The 21145-nt window shown below is 38.4% G+C and overlaps 1 protein-coding gene across 2 annotated transcripts in view; it reads right to left on the bottom strand.

Annotated features, from left to right (window-relative positions):
- The window catches only part of JAKMIP2 (janus kinase and microtubule interacting protein 2), a 170921-nt gene that overhangs the window by 26237 nt on the left and 123539 nt on the right, over positions 1-21145 (bottom strand). For both annotated transcript variants that reach the window (XM_032627088.1, XM_032627089.1), the window contains exons 5-16: positions 20777-20875; positions 19398-19544; positions 18369-18509; positions 16268-16324; positions 15229-15348; positions 14170-14298; positions 11427-11510; positions 10681-10743; positions 7848-7946; positions 6447-6545; positions 4693-4746; positions 3310-3375 (exon numbers count right to left, since the gene is read on the bottom strand). In XM_032627088.1, coding sequence (XP_032482979.1) covers positions 3310-3375; positions 4693-4746; positions 6447-6545; positions 7848-7946; positions 10681-10743; positions 11427-11510; positions 14170-14298; positions 15229-15348; positions 16268-16324; positions 18369-18509; positions 19398-19544; positions 20777-20875 — 1158 coding nt within the window. The remainder of the gene's footprint in view (positions 1-3309; positions 3376-4692; positions 4747-6446; positions 6546-7847; positions 7947-10680; positions 10744-11426; positions 11511-14169; positions 14299-15228; positions 15349-16267; positions 16325-18368; positions 18510-19397; positions 19545-20776; positions 20876-21145) is intronic.

Below are 21145 nucleotides of genomic sequence, written 5' to 3'. Positions count from 1 at the left end.
ATTGGGCAAATAATTAAGTGTGTGGGTCCTAGAGGCCAACTACCTTGGGTCTAATCCCAATCCTAGCTTTTCATGGCTATGTGGCCTTGAAATGTTACCTGGTTTCTCTAAGCCTCAACTTTCTTATCTGTGAAATGGGATTAATAATAATGTGAAGATTAAAGGATATAATTAACCTAAGGTCCTACTGACAGTGTACTGCACATACTAGGTAACCAATACATTCTTGTTTTTGGTTAACATTCATTTTTGTACTTCCACACTGTTAGAAATTTGCCTCACTACCAACTATTTCTTCTTAGTTTGTTTGTGATAAATTATGTGGTGTACTGAGCATTTTTCTATATACTAAAGCCTTGGTATTCACAAGGGGCCACCATATCCAACAGCCCCTTGGCTGTAAGGAACATGGGGAAAGAAAAAAGGCCGTGGAGACTGGAGAGGTGCTAATCTCTCAGCTCTTGTACATACATATGGCTTCCCTCATGAAACAAATTTCAGTCCAAAGTCATGGGTTTCTTGTAAACACCCTCATATTGCAATTGTGTATCATCAAGGTTTATTAAAATGCTTCCTCTTGCTTGCTGCCCATTTACCATTGAGAAACAAATTCTCTTGTGTACCATGTTTTTTTTTTTTTTTAATATTTACTTATTTTGTTGCGCTGGGTCTTAGTTGCAGCAGGTGGGCTTCTTACTTGTGGCTCGTGGGCTCCTTAGTTGTGGCATGCATGTGGGATCTAGTTCCCTGACCAGGGATCGAATCCTGGCCCCCTGCATTGGGAATGCGGAGTCTTAACCACCGTGCTACCAGGGAAATCCCACACTATGTTTTTAAGAGAACCGCGAAGTGAAGTAGTCCGGTCATGGGCTTTAGCTATAGATTTGTATGTTGGCTCCCGACTCTGACTACGTGGATGATGCAGGATGAGGAATGAATAGCCCAGGCCACAGTTTTCTCCCAGATAAAATGAAAATAGTGGATGAATGTACGGTGGTTGTAGGGAGCAATGAGACAATGCACAGACAGTATTTAGCATAGTCCCTGGCCTGTAACATGTCCTCACATAAGGTCACTGCTCTTATTATTTTTAATACGAAGTCACAATAGGATTTCCTTGTTGGAGATTTGTCTAGGCTCAACCTCCGGCTAAAGGTCACAGTCTCAGATGGTAGAGAGATAATTCAAATGTGTGGTCTCAGGAAGTTCAAGATGATATTTACAATTACTTGGAGGTAGAAATGTTTATCTGTGAATCCCAAACATGGGGGGAGGCGGTGACTTTAGCTTATGAATTGCAAAGATTTGCACAAAAGGCAATTGCACAGACCATGAGCATTTTAAGGACAAGCTTGTGTCTTATTCAGCTGATTCCTCACTTTCAATCACAGTGCTAAGCGCATAGGCATCACCCCTTGATTGTTTAATCTGAACCCCTCACACCTGTTTTGCAAAGGAGGTAAGTGGAGGCACGAACCAATATGTCAAAGCTTTACTAGAACAGTTCCTACGTGCTACAGGGTACTTTCTGCTTTTAGTAGGAAGCTTGAGGGAAAGCTTGCAATAAAGAATCATAGCCCTTCATGACTCCAACTGGATGAGATGCTCTGGTGTGAAAAACTAGGAAAACAAAGAGTGAAAAACAGATTCCAGAGTTGCTCTCGTGGAGCGTAGAGTCTAGTGAACTACAGAAAAAAAAAAAAAAGTGTGGTTGTATTACAGTTGCTAAAAGCCATGGTAGCAGAAGCACAGGTCACTGTGGGAACACAGAGTGAGAAGACCTAACTGGGCTTGGGTGAATAGGAAGGCTTCCCCATGTATGGGAGGGTCTAATGATTAAGATTTAGCCAGACAAAGGTAGAAAGGGAAGAAGAGAAAATCTAGACAAAAGGAACAGTGTAAAGGACCAAGGGATGAAAATATGTAGAGGTAGATAGAGACAGAGACAGAGATAGAGTGATAGAGAGACAGAGAGCGAGAGGAGAGAGAAGAGAGGAGAGAGGAGACTGGAGCCCCAAAAGGATTTGTGCATGGCTGGACCTTGGTTGGTGACCAAGGAAGGAAGTGGGGTGCTGGAGAAATAGGTAAGGGCCAGTTCCAAGGGGGCCCTCTTGCCAAATTCTGGATTCCAGACCTATGTTAGGGACAATGTGGTGCTATTAATTTGATCACAAGAGGAAAGGGAAAGTGATAAGGTCTGTTATTAAATTGTGAAGGGTGGAAGTTTTTAAAAGAGCAAATCCCAGATATTTCACATGAAATACTTCAGTATGTGTCCCTAACACTTAAGGTCTTTTAAGAAATAACATAACCACAAGGCCATTTCCACACTTTGCAAAATTAATATTAATTCCTTTTGTCATTTGATACCTGGTCCATATTAAAATTTCCCCAGTTGTCAGCAAAATGTCCCTGGTTTCACACTTGGTTTGCTTGAATCAGGATGCAAAAAAGGATCATTTCAATATTTCTTAAGTAACTTTTTATTTCATAGCAATTCTTCCCTCTCCCTCTGCCATTGTTTTAAATGTCATTGTTTTGTTTGAGTACTTAACTGGGTCATTTGACCAGTAGAATTCCCTCATTTCAGACTGGAGCAAGGTGAATGCTTGCTCATGGTTTCATTTAATTGACAACATGCTTTTTTATGCATTTAGAAATTAAGAAAGCATCTCAAGGAACTTATAGTACATAAGTTCTTACTTTATCCAGCCATGTACACATGACTGTCAACTATGTGCTGATTCTCAAGGTGCCCTGAATACAGCCAGTTACCAGGTTTCTTCACTTGGCTCTTTCCTTTTTTCTCTGTCTTGCATTTACCAGGTTTAGACACAAGGGGGTGAGAGAACGCGCAGTGTTGCTCTTCTGACAGTCCCCAGGTTGGGCTTTCTAAATGAAGGTGCAGGGAGCCACCACCAAGTTACAGAATCAGTTGGAATAACTGGTAGGTACACACCCAAGGAAAAGCCCACAGAAAGAGCCATGCTCCAATTTACCACTTAACAAAACCCTTCTTTATTGGTTTCCCAGCTTGGTAAGGATGGCTTAAGTAATGTAATCCAGGTTTTGCATTTTTACAGAATTATATTTTTAAGAGACTTCAAAGCAAGAATTATCCACCCACCCTAAATCAGTGTGTAGACTCTTCTTTTGTGTGTTCTCATTCTATCTGGGTTATATCACCCTGAAGAATAAAATATTTATTAGGTATTCAATAATGCAAAATCATGTGCAAAGAGATTGTCCTTCAACCCCAAGTGTTAAGCCAGACACTGAGATGATTTGAATGTTAGTATGATTTATTACCTTTTCTGCCAGGGACAGCACAGTGCTGGCCTGAATTATAGCCACTTGCTCTTCATTTCTTAAATTCTGTGGCGGGGGTTGAGGGGGTGGGGAGAAAGAAAATAAGCTGAAAACACTTTTTGACATTTATACTATCAGAAGATACTGCCTAACTTGCCTGCCACATACGCATGCATAGAACATTCACAAACGGCCTATTCTATTTAGTAATAATTCCTAACAAAGAGTTCATTCAAAACCTGTAAAAAGTACATTAAATGTGATGGTTTTATATCTCTAGTGCTGACTTGGTTTTGTTTCACTGTAAGCATACTGCATGAATAGTCATAAGAAAAGCAGAAAGCAAAATGAAATAAAGATAGTGGGAAGCAGCCACACAGCACAGGGAGATCAGCTCAGTGCTTTGTGACCACCTAGAGAGGTGGGATAGGGAGGGTGGCAGGGAGACGCAAGAGGGAGGAGATATGGGGACATATGTATATGTATAGCTGAGTCACTTTGTTATACAGCAGAAACTAACACACCATTATAAAGCAATTGTACTCCGATAAAGATATTAAAGAAATGAAATAAAGAGTAATCCCTTCATAGCAGTTTGATGTGATTTAATCGATTTTCTTCTCTCCTTTGGTAATTTTTCAAGGGAAAAAAATAGTGTGACTACTTCAACCTACATACATCATTCATCTAGTATCTCAATGAATGGTCCTCCCACTGAATTAATATGCCTTGACCCTGTCTGGAAGGTGTTTTTAGAAAGAAAAGAGATTATAGTTTCCTAGTGCATTTTTATGGGGCTGCCACCAACCCTACTGTTTAGCAGCATTTGCAACTGCATGACTGGTTAATTTCACCCCCATGCCTCCCAGCAACAGTCAGAAGGTAATTAGCTTTAATCAGGGCACACTCCATTGGCATTCAAACCTGAAACCTGCGCATGAAAAGCACCTTACCAGTTCCCACTTCTGCCACTACCTTCCAGAGATCCTTACAATCCCTCAGCTGAGTGGTCTGATAGACTGCTGATTCTTTTCCAGAAGCCGCATGCTTAAGTGAACCTGCTGTCTCACTTGTTATTATTTTTTTGTTTTTTTCTATTTATTTATTTAATTGAAGTATAGTTGATTTGCAATGTTGTGTTAGTTTCAGGTGTACAGCACAGTGCTTTAGTTATACACATATATATGTATAACTACATATATACATGTATATATATGTGTATAGCTACATTTTCAGATTCTTTTCCCTTATAGGTTATTACAAAATACTGAGTATAGTTCCCTTCACTTGCTACTGTTTTACACGTAATGCATTGGCAAGTATTTCTTGCTTCTCTTTAGGCAAATGCATATCTTTACTGTACTTAATCAATTCATGACTTACCCCGTTATCACCCAAGATATCAAGCTGCTTTATGAGATCAGGGATGTTCACATCCTGCAAAATCAAGGAGATTCATTCAAGTCGTGGCTTACCATTCTATCAGTGCCTGCCTGAACCTTGAGTTAGAGAGGACATTTTGAGACCTGCTCTTCCTTGGTTTGTTTTCCATCAGGCACAGCTGGTTTTACATTTCCACTTTGCTTCCTATAAGCTGTGCGAACCTGGGAAAACTACTTAACAGTGCATTTTCAATTTCGCCAACTGCAAAATAAATACTTTCTTCATAGGCTGATTTGAGGATAAAGAGATTGTACATGAAAGTGTCTAGGATGTACTAAGGACTCAGGATTTGCTCAATAACTTTTTTTCTTATAATTGTTTAAAATTGTTTCAACTGTGGTAGATTTCAAGTATTAAGAAAAGTAACAGGAAAGAAATTTAAATAACCAACCAATTTCATTCTAATTAATGGAATTCTGACCTGGTTGAGATTTTGACTGCCACATAGAAAACTACAGAGCAGTTCTATTTTTTAGGTGTTTAGCATTAGTTCCATCCTATGGAAAACAGCTAATTTTTATTATAGTCCCTGAGTCAATTTGAAGCAGCTGAACTCCATTTAAAAGAGTTCCCTTGTATATAAACTACATGCATTGATTAGGTTGTTTGTGATTTATCTAAAAACAAAACATCTAAGGAAAAGACAAAGTAAAGTGCTTCTCATTGAATTAGAGTTGAATCAAAAAATTGCTTTGGTTTACAAATTTTCAGGCAGCCCAGGAAGGCCAGAAGTTTAAACAACATGAGAGTGGTTTAAAACAGAAGTCAAAGAAGCACAATTTTCGACCTAATTTCCCCCACATTAGTACCACTTTCTCCTTTTACTCAGGTTCAGTTAACAGTTTAGCAGATCCCTACTGCCAGAAATACAGAAGTCTAGCTCAATCTCAGAGGTAGAGAGAAAGCAACTAAAGCAGGTATATTTGGCAGCTCAGAGTGGGAACAGGAAGGGCCATGCAGAAGGTAAGGAGAGACCAGAAACAGCGGGAGGCTTCCTAGCCTTACCACTGGAATAGTCAGTCACTATGTGATTCTGTTACATTGAAGGACAATATATTTTCCAGGAGATGGAGCCACCTCCACTCGACCTTAATATTTAAAATGTATTCCAATATCACTAAAGATGAAATTATATTTTGTCTAAGTGAGCAACATGTTATAATCCCCAAGGCCTTCCAAAAGTGAAATCCTCCCTAAAACACACCCATATCAAAAAAGATGGTGGGCAAGATGATTTCAAGCTTTCTTTTAATACTGAAATTCCAAGATGATGAATTCCATAGCAGTTAGAACAGCACAACAAAGGGACTCAACAAATACCTTTTTATCTGGCATCCTTGAGATATGTTTCTTAAAATATTGAATTTATTTAATATTTCTTCCAGATAATCAAGGGTAATTATCTTAATATTTTGATTCTGTATCAATCTTTATGTTACTGTTCTAAATAATCATGGCTTCCTAGTTTTTTGTTTTTGTTTTTTTTTGCTGTTACCATTCATACATCTGTCACACATTTATTTTGTGTATGTTCTGTCGATTTTCCCATAGATGTGACTATTTTCAGTTCCTACATAGTTTGCATCAAAATGACAACCAGTGACCGAAAGACAAAACAGTCACAAACAACCTCCCCTTTTCCAATTCCCAGTTTTTCTACTGTCTACAACATACACAGGGAAACATCTGCCTACCTTGACACCTTCTTTCATACAGTAGATCTGTAGAGCACTCACACCATCTGAGAATGGGTGAATTTGCAGATTAAATGGAGGGGATCGTCTCTCTCTTTCCTTGAAATACAGTGAAGAATATGTGGGAATTAAAAAAAAAAAAAGCAACAACTGATTAATCACTAAACCAGTTGTCTGTGGCCTCTATGCTATTTCAGCAGCTTATCAATGTGCCATTTGGCAAAAAAAAAAATCGAACTCAAGATCTTCATGCTTGAATTTAATGGAAAAGAACTGATAAGTCAACTAAGAGATGTGGGAGAAGAATTTAACATGGTGTCATCCAGTTTTGCAAATTTTTTTCTTTTTTTTTTGCGATATGCGGGCCTCTCACTGCTGTGTCCTCTCCCACCGCGGAGCACAGGCTCCAGACGCGCAGGCCCAGCGGCCATGGCTCGTGGGCCCAGCCACTCCGCAGCCAGTTTTGCACATTTTTGGATCAAGGAAATGTGGGAAGTGGAGTTCCATTTTAAACTACATGAATATTTAGAGCTTTCAGGTATCACAAAGAATGTTCTTCTGACCATGAAGTTTTATGGCAGCTCATGGTCTTTTGCATATTCAATCCACTCAAGCTTTATTAGTAAGATTTGTGGGCTACCAAAGACGACTTAACTCTTCTTCACTGAAGCATACCAACTACTAACTTTATCCAAACCTAATGTAAAATAACCTCAAGAAGAAACTATTGGCGAAATAACAAAGAAATCAAATGGGAAATTTTCTTATCCTTTACATATCATGCACATTCAACCAGACCCTACGCCGGATTATGCATGATACAATCAAAATCTGATTTGATTGATATGTTTTACTTAAAAACAAAGACTGAAACTTGGTCAAGTTAAACAAATTATTTCCTAAAACAAATTACCTTGCTTCTTAGCCTTTTGCATAATGCATTACAGAATAAAAAGTTTACTTACAGATTCAAGGGTCTACCAATAAAATATTTGTGTATATAGTACATTTTAAAATATAATTCTTGAAGTAATATTTTCCTGAGTCAGAATTCAATGAAGGATGGAAATGATTATTTAAAAGCAATGAAATATTGATAAAGTTTGAAATACATTATTCAAATTATTTAAAAATTATTCATTAGCCTTGTTCATAAAGGCAACAGTGTTGTAAAGTACAGTATCTGAACAGACAATTCTGAGTTGCATCAGTGCTTCACCACGTACTAGTCACAGGACTTGGGCAAGTTATTTAACCTCAGTTGCCTCATCTATCAAATCTGGGTTGTGGTCGTGAGGTCCAACGAGAGTATGTATCTGAAATGCTTAAGCTAGTACCTCACACAAAGAACGGGTTCAGTGCATGTTAATATTTTTATTATCATTATCATCATTTCCTTACTTCTAGCTCTAGATTTCGAAACTCCAGCAGCTCATTCTGGTCTCTGGCATCCTGCAGTTCCTGTTGGAGCCGGTGATTTTCTGCCTCTTGTTTTTCTATCTGATAAAGTAAATCCTCAAGTTAGGTGGACATTGCGAAAAGCATCTACAACTTTGCAAAGCAAGCATGGACAGCATTCATTTACACGGTGAATAAATCGTCTAGACCATGAAAAAAGTCCCAAGTAGATGTGAATAAAATAAATCTTTGGTTTTCCCTCTATTTATCCTTTGGTTGAGTTTTTCGGGTCATATAAGAAAATACTGGAGGATGCCTCCATTCATTGAGATAAAGTCTAGGGACCCTATGAATAGTGAATCTGTCCCTTGCTGTCTGGGACAGTGTCCAAGAACTAGATTTAATGGTGCAAATAATGGAGACTGACACCTCTTATTTCTGGAGTTACAAGTTGTTGAAGAAATATTTTTTTAAAACAGCTCTGATCCTACACAAAAGTTTGTTGAATTCTAGTTACGTGCAAAATAAAGCTGAAGTCCTCAATGGAATTCAAAAACCTTAAGAATCTGCTCACCAGATTTAGGTGTTATCACTGTCATGTCTACACACACACACACACACACACACACACACACACACACACACACTCACATGTGATCACATACACTTGAATCTAGAAACCCAGATCTACCCTATGTTCTGGTTACTCCAGGAGCTCTGTCTGTGCTCACCTCTGCCTGAAAAGGGCTCCCCCACTCCCTTTTCTACATGAGGAAATCCTATACTTCCTTGATGTCTCCTACCATAAGAGCCTTCCCCTGGCTCCTTAATCCAAAGTGACAACTCTCCCTTCTGTTTTCCCATAGGGCTTTCCTGTAGGACATCTAGTGTAACCTGATGAAGCATGGAATTAAGTTAGTTGTGTACAAACCTGCCTTGCCCTGTACACAGTGCCCATGTCCACAAGGGATCAGAACATTTCCATGATTTGCAATAGGTTTGGGGCTGCCTTCGATATTAGCTGTGTGGGTGGGCCTTCTGTACAGTAACTTTAAAATCTTGAATTTAGAAATAAAAAATCAGGGGCTTTTTAATGTAGGGTGAATCTTACTTTCTCAAGGATAAACACTGAAGTAGAATGTTTAGCTTTATTGTCACTTTGGTTTTCTTTTACTCTTAGAAGCCTAAGCTCAAAAAATTCCCCTTTTAGCCCAAAGAAATCAAGACCAAAGAAAATCAGAAAGAAGACATAATGGGAGTTATTTTTTAGATGATAAATAAGTGTAATAACACTTATTACTGGGTATCTTGGAGACTACTAAAATCTTTTTCTCATGGTCTCCTGATATAGAAAAATTATAGAAAAATAAAGATGGGGGAAAGTGAGATACTATGTAACATTAATTTATGTAGCCAACTCAAGTTTTTTCCACTAGATTTTTGTGGTCTAGTAAACTTTTGAAAGTTTTTAGAAGTTGACTATTTCCTGGGGCTTCCCTGGTGGCGCAGTGGTTGAGAGTCCGCCTGCTGATGCAGGGGACACGGGTTCGTGCCCTGGTCCAGGAAGATCCCACATGCCGCGGAGCGGCTGGGCCCGTGAGCCATGGCCGCTGAGCCTGCGCGTCTGGAGCCGCAAAAAAAAAAAAAAAAAAAGAAGTTGACTATTTCCTAGAATCTTGGATTGACATCAGAGATGGGATATTTGGGGAGATGCCTGGCTCTGGTGGTTAGCACTAGCCATAATATTAGTGGTTCACAGGTGGCTACAATTCATAGACCAGGGCTAATGTCCATAAAGTTTCTTTATAGGAACCCGTAACCTTTCTGAGAGTACCAGTCCTCAATCCTGGAACACCCACCCCCCTTCTATACATCAGCTCTGTCTCTCATCATATAGAAAGTGAGACAGGACCAGAGGGAGGGGAGGACAAGCGTCTTCTTTACCTTTTCATGCTTACCAGGGTGTTGCAGTTAACTTTTATTACTTGTCAAGGCTAGTGAAGATTGGCAGAAACAATCCTAAAATAATTTCTATATAACTCTACATCACCCTACAGAATTATTTCCCTTTTTCAAATGGGCTTTCAAATTCTCTTTCTGTCAAGAATAATATGAGATTATTTTGTAATCGTTTCACATCATCAAAGGGAAATACCAAAGGAAAAGCCACGTTTGAACTTAAAATGATCTCTGTTGTATTTCACTGCCCCTAATCAAAAGTCTATGTTCAGCTAACCCAAATTAATTCTATCTACTGGGCCGAAACCAAGCCTTTGCATCTTGATTTGTTCCAACCTCCTGGAAATGCTCTTTTGTGCTCTGGATGCATCTTTTGAAATGTTCTTTCATAAAAAATAAACAAACAAGCAGCGAACATTAGCAAAAAATTAACAGTAAGAACACAGTCTATGCTAGGTTGCAGCAGGTCCTTGCACAAAATAACAGGTCCTATTCACAGGGTGCTCTTGTAGATGGACAACCACATAGGATGTGTGCATGTGTGGGTGTGTGTGTATATATATATATATATATATATATATATACGTACAGTACATATACAGTATATATATATGGGTAACAAATCAATAGGTTTCAGGGATCACATCCTTTCAAGTCGGCACAACGCCCAGCGCAGAGCCATGCACACCACGTGCCACTCAACTGATGGTGATGGCAGTGACAGAGATGCAGTTGGGCACTCAGCAGAGGGGAGCACAGCGCCAGAAAAGCCTCCCCGTCCCCTAGCCCCTGTGCCACTCCTGAGAGGACCCCCTGCTGCTCCTGGATCTCTCATCATTCTCTCCTCTGCCCCACTAGGGTGTTGCGCCCCACATACCTTTTCTAAAAGCTCCTGGTTTCTCTTAATGAAAAGTTGTTTATCTTCTACCCAGTGTGAATCCTGTTTGACAAAGAATATCGCGCAGTCAGCATTTCAGAGTGGCATGAAAGAGCGTGTGTCGTCAAACCACTTTGCCAGAGCCGTCTTCTCTCCACCCGGATTGTTTGCCTGCCAACGACTGGTAAATGACACCCACCCCGGCCTGCTCCTCATTCCAAGACATTGGGGCCAAAGTTGCCGGGAAAATTTAACCCCCTTTTTATTGTCACTCACTATCCCTATCTTTTTAAGTCTGAATAATCCAGGACCAGCCTTCTGGGGACTCAGAAGTGACCACACAGGCAAAAAGTGAAAAGGGTCAGAATGCACACAGGCTAGATACATATGGATGGAAAACATTAAAATGCAGAACCATAAATGTAGCATAGAGGCAAAGAATGCAGCTTGAGGGGTGGGTCTTGGTCTTAGCAGCTCATGACCACTCTAGGCTATGTGTACAGGGCTCCTCTTCCTCTGGCATTCTCTCTCTTGCCCAGCCTCATTCACTGTTGTAGGTGGGTTCACACTCTGGCCAACCAAACACCAGGGACAGAAACAGAGAGTTGAACATTCTGACACAGTTTGAGAAAGGTCACTGTGGAGAGCCAAGCCGTGTCCTGGATGGGCCCATGCACAGGGTGATCTAGAGGAAGGTCAGTTTGAATTGTCTGCATCTGCAGAAGTGGGAGCAACCAAATGCCTACCTGCCCTTTCTGAGCCAGAGTCGCTTCCAGATCTTCAATTTTGGCTTTATACCTTAGCACCTCTGCCTGGAGTTGCTCTTGAGCCTAGTGAAATCAAAATTCCAGAACTCAGTACGTAAAATGGCAACTCAACATTTTTCTTCCCCTCATGTTCCTTGATTAGAACTCAACAATTGAGGAAAAAAAAAAAAAGAATTTTCTATCACCAAAGAATATTTTCAATCTATTTTTACAACCTAAATTCTCTGTGTACAATTTTCAGTGGCTCCCTTTACCATCAGGTTAAAATTCAAACTGTTTAGCTTAGGATTCGAGAACTTCTCTTATATTTCCAATCTTTTCCCACCACTATCAATGCAGGGTCCATCCCTTACCTGCTGGTGATCTCCTTGTTTCCTAAATATGCCTTGTACCTCTCAGCTTCTCTCTTTATTTGAACGACTTCCCCTTCTGGAAAGCCTTCTCCCATTTTGCCTCCTCAAAATCCTTCTGTTCTTTTGAAGCCAACTTTGTGCCCTATATTTAAATCTAAATCCAAATCTATGTATGTAGGTATGTATATATGTATCTATCATGTGTTTTGTGTGTGTGTGCACGCACATGTGTGCACATCAGCAGTTTGGGACACTGATTTGTATGAAACAACCTTACTTCATTTAGCCTAGTAATTTTTTAGATTCACTTGTATTCTCTCTTAATATGATCCTACTTTTTGTGAAAAATAGCTTTTTTTGTTTTCTGGTCATACAGATATTTTTTTTCCTTGTCTTATGATCTGGATAGGTTCAACAAAGTTGAACAAAATCAGTGATGATAAGTATTCTTTTCTTATTATTCGCTGTGAGGAGAATATTTCTTTGGACTGTTAAGTATTATATTTAGTGTTAGCTTCTTTATCAGGTTAAAAAATTCCAAGCTTCGTTTGTTAAGAATTAATTTAACTTTGTTGGCGCAGTGGTTAAGAATCCACCTGCCAAAGCAGGTGACACGAGTTCGATCCCTGGTCCGGGAAGATCCCACATGCCTCAGAGCAACTAAGCCTGTGTGTCACAACTACTGAAGCCCGTGTGCCTAGAGCCCGTGCTCTGCAACTAGAATCCACCACAAAGAGAAGCCCGTGAACCACAACGAAGACCCAACGCAGCCGGAAAAAAAAAAAAAAAAAGAATTATTTTAACTTTGAATGGGTGTTGAGTATAACCTATTTTTTTGCCTTGTCTTGAAGTGATTAGGTCTTCTGTTTTCACTGATACTTTTTCATCTATACTAACTATTTTTGCATTTCTACTTTCTTTGAATTTACTACTCTTTTCCCAACATCTTGATTTGTTTTAGACTATTTTGCTCAGAATAGTTAAGTTGTCTTACTTTAATGGCCATAAACAACACTAAACCCGTATTTTGATGGGAAAGTGAGACTAGAGAAAGAGAACTGGGTTCTATGTCATCACCTCTCCAAAAAACAAGGCATACGCTATTATTTCAATTGACCAATCCTACGCTGTTAAGAATGGGTAGTAAATACTGATAAAGGAATCCACAACTCTTACAGTATTAGGGCACTGACATGAAAGCACACACACACACATCCCTTCCTAATGATTGCTTACGTGTCTATTCCAAATCACGGTCGGTTTTCTTTAATGTTTGCTCTCTATGTATGTGTATGTGCATGTATGTATGTATGCTACCATTTAAAATATAGCTATAATATCTATCCTTTCCCACTAACCAACTAACAGTAGTTCCTACAACACTCCTCAGTACATTGTAGGCCTTCTAATTAGGAAGTAGGATAAAATCACTGGATGGTCACACTCTTTCTTGCCCCAAGTAAACTAACCTATAAGGAAGTTATGGCATAGTGGTTATGACTGAACTCAGAAAGACGAGGTTCATATCCTAGCTTTCATCTAAGCTACATACCCTGGTTTTAACCTAACTAAGCTACATTTAACTTCTACTAGGCTACTATTTCCTCTCCTGTAAAAAGGAGTTAATAATAGCATTTAACTCATAGAGTTGTTTTAGGATTACATGAGATAATGCGTATAAAGTACTCAGTACAATGCCTAAAACACAGCAACAACTCAATAAATGTCAAGTATTAGTACTGTATGTGGCTTTTTTAAAAAACAGACTTATGAGAGGCAGTTGCAACATAATGGAAAAAACAACTGACCCAGTATGATATGACTTGGAATCCCAATTTTGCATTTATTAGCTGTGTGATCTGGGGCAATTCAACTAACCTCTCCGAGCCTCAAATTCCTCTTTTATAAAATACCCACCTTAGGGGGCTGGCACAAGGGTTAAGTGAGATATTGTTAGTGACAATTCTCAGTAAGCTGTCAATGTAATGCTGTGCACTTATTAACTAAGAAAAAGAACTGGCTAACCATTGCTTTAGAAAGATAAAAGTTTTCTTTTTTATTAAGCAAGAAACTAAAAAACATGGATTACCAAAATTCAACATTGTTTAGCTTTGAAAATATAAGTTTTCAAATAGCAAAAATAAGAATTATGTACTCAACTATCTTTAAAGGAACAAAAGCCTCGATCTAAGCTGGTTCTAATGTCTCTAGATCCAAGGTTTGTTGACATAAAAGATAAAGCAGTTCAAAACTGCAGTGGAGAGAAGGGTACAGAGAAAGCTACCCTATTGGTACTTTTATGTCTGCAATACTTTTATGCTATGACTGTCGCAAGCCTATTCAGGGCACTCTCCCAGATGTACACTAACCTTGGCTTCTCTTTCAGCATCAATGATGCCTCCAGTCTGCTCCTGCAAGAGGGCATAGGCTCTTTGGAGAGCCTGGTACTCTTTTGTTAATTGTCGGAATCGTAGCTCAGATTCTTCAGCTGCTAGACTCTTGAGGTTAAAAAAAAAGTCGAAAAATAATTATGTTCAGGTCCTGTGTTCAACGTGAAATATTAGCATTTGTCCATTTTTTAAAGAGAAATAAAGGTTTGTATGATATTGAATTCTATGTGCTTTTATTCTTAATTTTAAAGTATGTGTATGGGCACAAATACTATGACACTTTCCAGATGCGCATTTCAGAAATATTTAAGTATTCATTAATAAGATAAGCATTTGCTTATTTATACCTTTCTGATTATTACCCATTTGGGCTTGGATTACAGACAATTTTGGATCCAAATGAGAAAAATGTACACCCAGATTTTGGATCCAAATTTGAGGAGATGGTAATCAGAGTTTTAGTTTCAGTTCCTTTCAATACATTCATATCTAACAACTTCTTCCCCAGATAAATTATAAAAACGTAGTTTTACAGTGTTAGGTCCCAAACTTCAGAGCATAATACAATCATCAAGGCGTTCTGTGAAAAATGCAGATTTGGAGGTTCCACCCTCAAGATCCTGAGTCAGGAGCTGTGTGGTCCAGGAACTTTCATGGTAATTGAACCCCCTAGATAGTTCAGATGAAGGTGGCAAACAAAGAAACTTGGCTAAACACTGTCTTAGACTTATTTAAAAGCTGTTCCTCTAAGCTTCTTCTTTGGTTCACGCCTCCTCTGGATGAAGAATCTGGGAGAATAATTTTATTTTGAAAGAAGTCTTCAAGTTACAGAGCTGAACTTCAGAGAAGTTTCTACAAGGGCTACATAACATAGGTGAAGCTATTTCTAAGAGGTAACAAAGTCAAGCACAGTCTCAAAATTGGTCACTATTATGAGATTATGAGCTGTTCATAAAGCAGATAAAAAGGTTTTTCTCCCCCTTCAAGGAAAGATGTGGTGACAATATCACAAAAGGAGAGAGAAGTGAAAAAGCTTACTTCATCCAAGTCATCATCAGGAGTAGCTGGCGTTCGGTCTGTTCTAAATGAGGCCATGGATGATGTTTCTGAATCCATGGAGTCCTCATCGTAGCCAATAAATGGGTCCAAAACAGGCCTCTAATGGAGGGACAGTACATATTTACCAATAAAACTAACAGTGGGGAAAGTCAACATATTATTAAAGCACTGTCAACTGGCAAACATGCAAATGAACAGAGAAGACATAGATCTTTTAATGCTTCTTTGATGAAATAAACATATTAGGTATGAACACAATAATTCCAATAAATGTTTGTCCTACGTTATTTCACTTCTGATATTTCAGAGGAAGATTCATTAATATTTGGGCTCTTCATAAAAACACTGTATCCTCTTTTATGTTACATTTTATACCATGATGATTTTATGTCATTTACTCTGTCCAGTATTTAAAATATAATTAAGGAATTCTGAAAGTCCAGGCATCTATGGGAAGGGATTATCAACTCATATCATCTAATTCCACATCCAAATCAAATGATGCAATTGTTAAAAGCAAAAATGAAACACATTGACAAATTAAATAACAAAACTTTGTGGATTATAAGAGGCTATACAGATATTCATGGATTGAGAGTATCATTATCAATAATATTGCCCACGTGAATAATGAAAATATATTAATCAATTATAGGATGGGTACCAGATGCTAATATTATTCAGGGGAGACATCAAATAATAATTATCTCTTTCATGTTCTTGGAGTGTGACTCTCCAGCTTGTCAGATAACCCTTTCTATGTCAAACCTAGTGGCTTCTTCACTAAGAGGAACTCATATTAAAGCAAATCCTTTCAGGTTAAGATCCACAATGCAATCATTTTTGGACTTCTGAGAACTGTCAAGAGAAGAGGTTTTCTTCTGGCAGATAAACCCCAGGGTTTGCTGCAATTCAGGAACATGTGATTTATCACATCTTTGCAGGAAGATTCCTTGGCAAGCCTCACTTCTCTGGCTATGTGTGTGGCAAAAGCCTGATAACCTAGTTTTCTCATTACCTTAATTGGCTTGGAACTTCTTCTATGCTTTCTCCTACGAATGAGCTTTTCCCGGTCCTGGAAAATAGATTAACGACTTTTCAGATCTTGAGTTGGTACATATCTCCCCGTAGGGTTTTGGGGTTTTTTTTTTCCCCAAAGACAGAGTTGTTTTTCCCCTGAGGCATTACATATTTCTATTTAAAATAAGATTATGTTTTGTAAATTCTGGCAACTTTGGGTTTGATACTTAAGTATTTTCAAAGGAAGGATATTCTACAACCTTTCCTGATTATGTGGATCTGAGAGCCACACAGTCAGGAAGTACACTGTGTACACTGTGTTGCTAATTGGATTTCAAGTGTGTTATACTTGAAATCAAGAACAAAATAGTCATTCATGTTCTCCCAAAGCACAATTCTTCAATTTTCTCAGATCCCAAATTATTTTAAATTTAGGTGTGGAAAAAAATATTATTTTATTTTAAAGAATAAAACATTCTTTTCACTTAATCACTTGAAAAGTATAGAAAGCTATCTTTTGACTATGCTTGGATCCTTGTTCTCACCTGTAGCCTCTGAAAATGGGACAGGGTATCTGCTTGGTTGGAATCATCTAGTGTTTTCTTTTTTTGGATGGGGGGTAGTCCTCGTTAGAATGTTCTGGGAAATTCAAAGAATATCTAGAAATAACGATCGATTTCTTAATTCATTCTTTTTGTGAAAGGAGATATCCTGGGACTTTGGTGTCCACCTGCTAAATACTCCATATACTTACTGTACAAATTCAAAAGTGGATGGAGGGACTTCCCTGGTGGTCCAATGGTTAAGAATCTGCCTTCCAATGCAGGGGACACGGATTCGATCCCTGGTCTGGGAGCTAAGATCCCACATGCTGCAGGGCAATCCCTTGTGCCACAACTACAGAGCCCACGAGCCACAACTACTGAGCCTGCGTGCTCTGGAGCCCGTGCACCACAACTAGAGAGAAGTCCACACGCTGCAACGACAATCCCGTGTGCCGCAACTAAGACCCGACGCAGCCAAATAAATAAATACTTTTTTAAAAAGTGGATGGAATAAGTGACACTTATGTCTTCTTGAAAGTCTAGTGGACATGCCTCAAAATTCTGTAAGAAACTTTTAGCTTAAACTCAGGATACTCAAAGCCAAGCAAATTCCTGGACTAATGAACCTGTGAGATTTATGAGTTATTAAGGATGTGGAAGTGAAGTGAGGGGCATAGAGCTTTGAAGCGCATGTTTAAGAAATAATCTGGTTAAGCCAGTGGTGTTAACTTTTTTGATCTTTCACCTTTATAAGTAAAAGTAATTTGATCATGCAACCTTAATATATCCAAAACTTTAAAAATTTATACTTAGATGACCCTCCAAATGTAACATATGCATTATAACATACACTCAACACGGAAACTTTTAAAAAGGTGAACCATAAATAATTATAAAGCAGAATTTATAATCTTTTCTTCCCTCAACGGCAGTAAATCATCTTGCTCACCTACTCTGGAGACTACTGCTTCAAACTCCCCCATCACTAGTTCACCTCTGTAAGCCTTGGCTTGGTCCTGAAGAGTGATCACAGATGTCATTCACAGAATAAAGACAGAGGCGAAGAGGAAAACCCAAATGCGTATACAGGTCTCAGCCCAAAGTTGTAGGTAACACAGGCCTCAGCCAGATGCAGATGGGAGTAACAACTGCTTTACCTACTTCAGCAGGTACTGAAGTCACAGTCAGAAGATCTGGACTGGAATTTCAGCTGTTATGTCATTATGATATTGTTGTTCATTCGACAAATATTTATTAAACTACCACTATGTGCCAGACACTGAATCAGGTGTTGGGAAACAAGAGACCTATGATCCTGTTATTGTAGGCAAAGTATTTAATCTCTGAGCCTCAGAATCTTGATACTGGAAAGGAATTATAAGATACATCACACAATCCACCTACTCACATTATAATGCATTTGGGAATTATTTTAATGTGCTTTGCAGCTATTATTTGTGTTACCAAAATTATTAACTGCTTCTAGTGTATGTTGATTTCTTGGCTACTTGTCCTTGGAAACCGCTTAGAGTTTATAGATTAATCAAGACCTACCCTTGTGAGCTCATCAATAATGTTCTGTTGTTCAATGACCTGCAGTTTTAGAAACTCTGTCTCTTGTTCTTCATTAGCTTGATCGAGGTCATTCAGAGATTTTAATTTCTTCAAGGGTGGATGAGATGTAATTTTTTCTCTCTGGGTTGAAAAAAAAAAAGAAAGTGCAAGTGGAGACTTTGAAAATCCCAAACTTTAGTGGTTAACATAAAATATCTGTAGAAACTTTATGAGGCTACAGCTAAATGTGAAAATGGCCCAGCTTCAATACACACACACACACCAACTAACACCCTCAAGTACATTTTGTCTTCTGTAATAGGTGGAAATCATTGGGAATGTCTGAAGATCTCTACAGCAGGACGGGAAGTCTGTGAAGGAGTACGTTAGCACGTCACCTCTATATATAATGAAAATGATGGCATCTGTTCTCAGTTACTATGCAAGATCTTAGGAGATGTGGGGTACCCACTGTACGGTTCCACAAAGTGCACGTTAGTGAAATTCCTGGAAGGAGGTTTCTATTTTTTTAATTTTATTAATTTTTAAAAAAGTTTTATTGACGTTTAGTTGATTTACAATGTTGTGTTAATTTCTGCTGTATAGCAAAGTGACTCAGTTATACATATATATATTCTTTTTCATATTCTTTTCCATTCTGGAATATCACAGGATATTGAATATAGTTCCCTGTGCTATACAGTAGGACCTTGTTTATCTTGGAAGGAGGTTTCTGTGGCTGAGGAGCTAGGTTGAAACTCTGCTTCTCTATTTTGGAGCTTTTGGAGAGTGTACAGATTCCTGGAAGTGCTCTCATCATTCTGCAAAATTTAGAAACCCCACAAAATTCAAAGCCAGCAACCTTCTCTTGATTTCTTCCTTATGTGTTCCTTGCTTACATAAGGGAAAAATCTAAGCTTTCACAAATAGCATTGTATTTTAAAAATAAACTGGGAAAGACCAGGAAGTCAGGTTAACAGAGTAATAAAAAGAAAGAAGCTGCAGTTTTGCAGAGTCTGTGGTACACACCATTTCTGAATTTTCCTTGGTAACGGCTTTTAGTTTCTCTTCCATGCGCTGCAAAGACACCATCAGTTCATCGTTTCTCTTGGCGAGGCACTTGTTCCTTTCCAGAAGAGGTTTACATTGTTTTTCGGTTTCCCGCACGCGTTTTAACTGGGAAGACATAAGACAATGTGTCCCTTGTGTTTAGAGGCTGAAAATGACTTCATTATACCAAGAGCCACCAAAAAGAATGTAAAATGTAAGGCACAGAGCATGATATTTTAAACACAAACATCCAAAAATGACGTAAAAAATCCCTAATACTAATAAGAAAATGAACGCACAAGAGGAAATGGGCAAAAGACAAAGGGCAAATCACACAGGATACCCAAAAGACCAATAGATATTTGAAAAGTTACTCCACCTCATTAGTGAGAAGGAAAATAAAATTGAAAATCCTACAATAAGAATATACCTCACACCCACCAAAATGACCAATTATCTTTGCATGTTGACAAAGACATGGAGAAACTACAACTCTCATACATTGTTGGGGGAAATGTGGCTATTAAGACAACTGTGGAAAACTGGTAGCAACTGCTGAAGCTGACTGCATGCATACTCTATGATCCAGTAATTCTGCTCCTTCATATATTCCCCCCAGACATGAGCAAATTTTCTCACCAGGACATGTAGCAGCACCATTAACCGCTATAAATTGTTATGAAACAACATTAATGTCCATTAACAATAGATGAATATATATATTTAACATATAATTGTATACACATATCATATATTGTTTATACTTTTACAATAAATATATACTTATATTGTATATAACTGAATATGATAGAAAGTGAAAATAAATGAATTCTACATGCAACACAGTGGATGACCCTCACCAATGTAATGCTGAGCAAAAAAGCCCGACACCAAGGAGTAATTATCATATGATTCCATTTACAACACATTTTGTTGTTGTTGTTGGTTGGGCTGCACGGCTTGCGGGAATCTTAGATCCCCAACCAGAGACTGAACCCAGGCCCCAGTAGTCAAAGTGCTGAGCCCTAACCACTGGACCGCCAGGGAATTCCCTACAACACGTTTTAAAAATGGCAATAGACATCTATAGTGAGAGAATTCAGTATAGTGGTTAACTTTAGAAGGATGGTGATTGAAAGAGGTCACACAAAGGGGAAGTTCTGAGATGTTGGTAATCTTCTACTTATTCATCTGGGTAGTGGTTATATGGGTGCTTCACATTGGGCATTTTTACTGAGCCATACCTTTATTACTTGTGCACTTTTCTTTATTGTGCTATACTTCTATAACATCGTATATACTACTATAACAAAATGTTTAAAAAATAATAAAATAAAATAAATTTGCTTAGAACTCACCAATTCATTTCGTTCATCTCCAAGCAAGGTATTCCTGTCTTCTAATTTTCTTATAGTGGCGTTCAACTCAGCTATTCTCTTTTGATTTCTTCGCAAATCCTACACGTGAAAATTAAAATTATTATTTCTTCAATAATACTTTTCACAAAATTTTAGAATACTGCTCATAAAAGTAATAGGCTTGGTTCCTTTCATTTGGTTCATGAGTTGAGAGTAAAATGTTCTCTTATTCAGAGAAGCGTAAATATTTACCCTATTCCAATCCCCAATACTCTCTGCTTGGGTTTAAGATCAAGCCTGTTTGAAATTGTAAATGAATTCCATGTGGCAGATACTCCCTGGAGCCCTGGCTCCTGGCAAAGGAAGTGG

This window comes from Phocoena sinus, chromosome 3 (assembly GCF_008692025.1).
Source record: "Phocoena sinus isolate mPhoSin1 chromosome 3, mPhoSin1.pri, whole genome shotgun sequence".
Taxonomy (NCBI): Eukaryota; Metazoa; Chordata; class Mammalia; order Artiodactyla; family Phocoenidae; genus Phocoena; species Phocoena sinus.
Note: the sequence above shows the minus strand (reverse complement) of the source record. Positions and strands in the feature narration are given on the sequence as shown.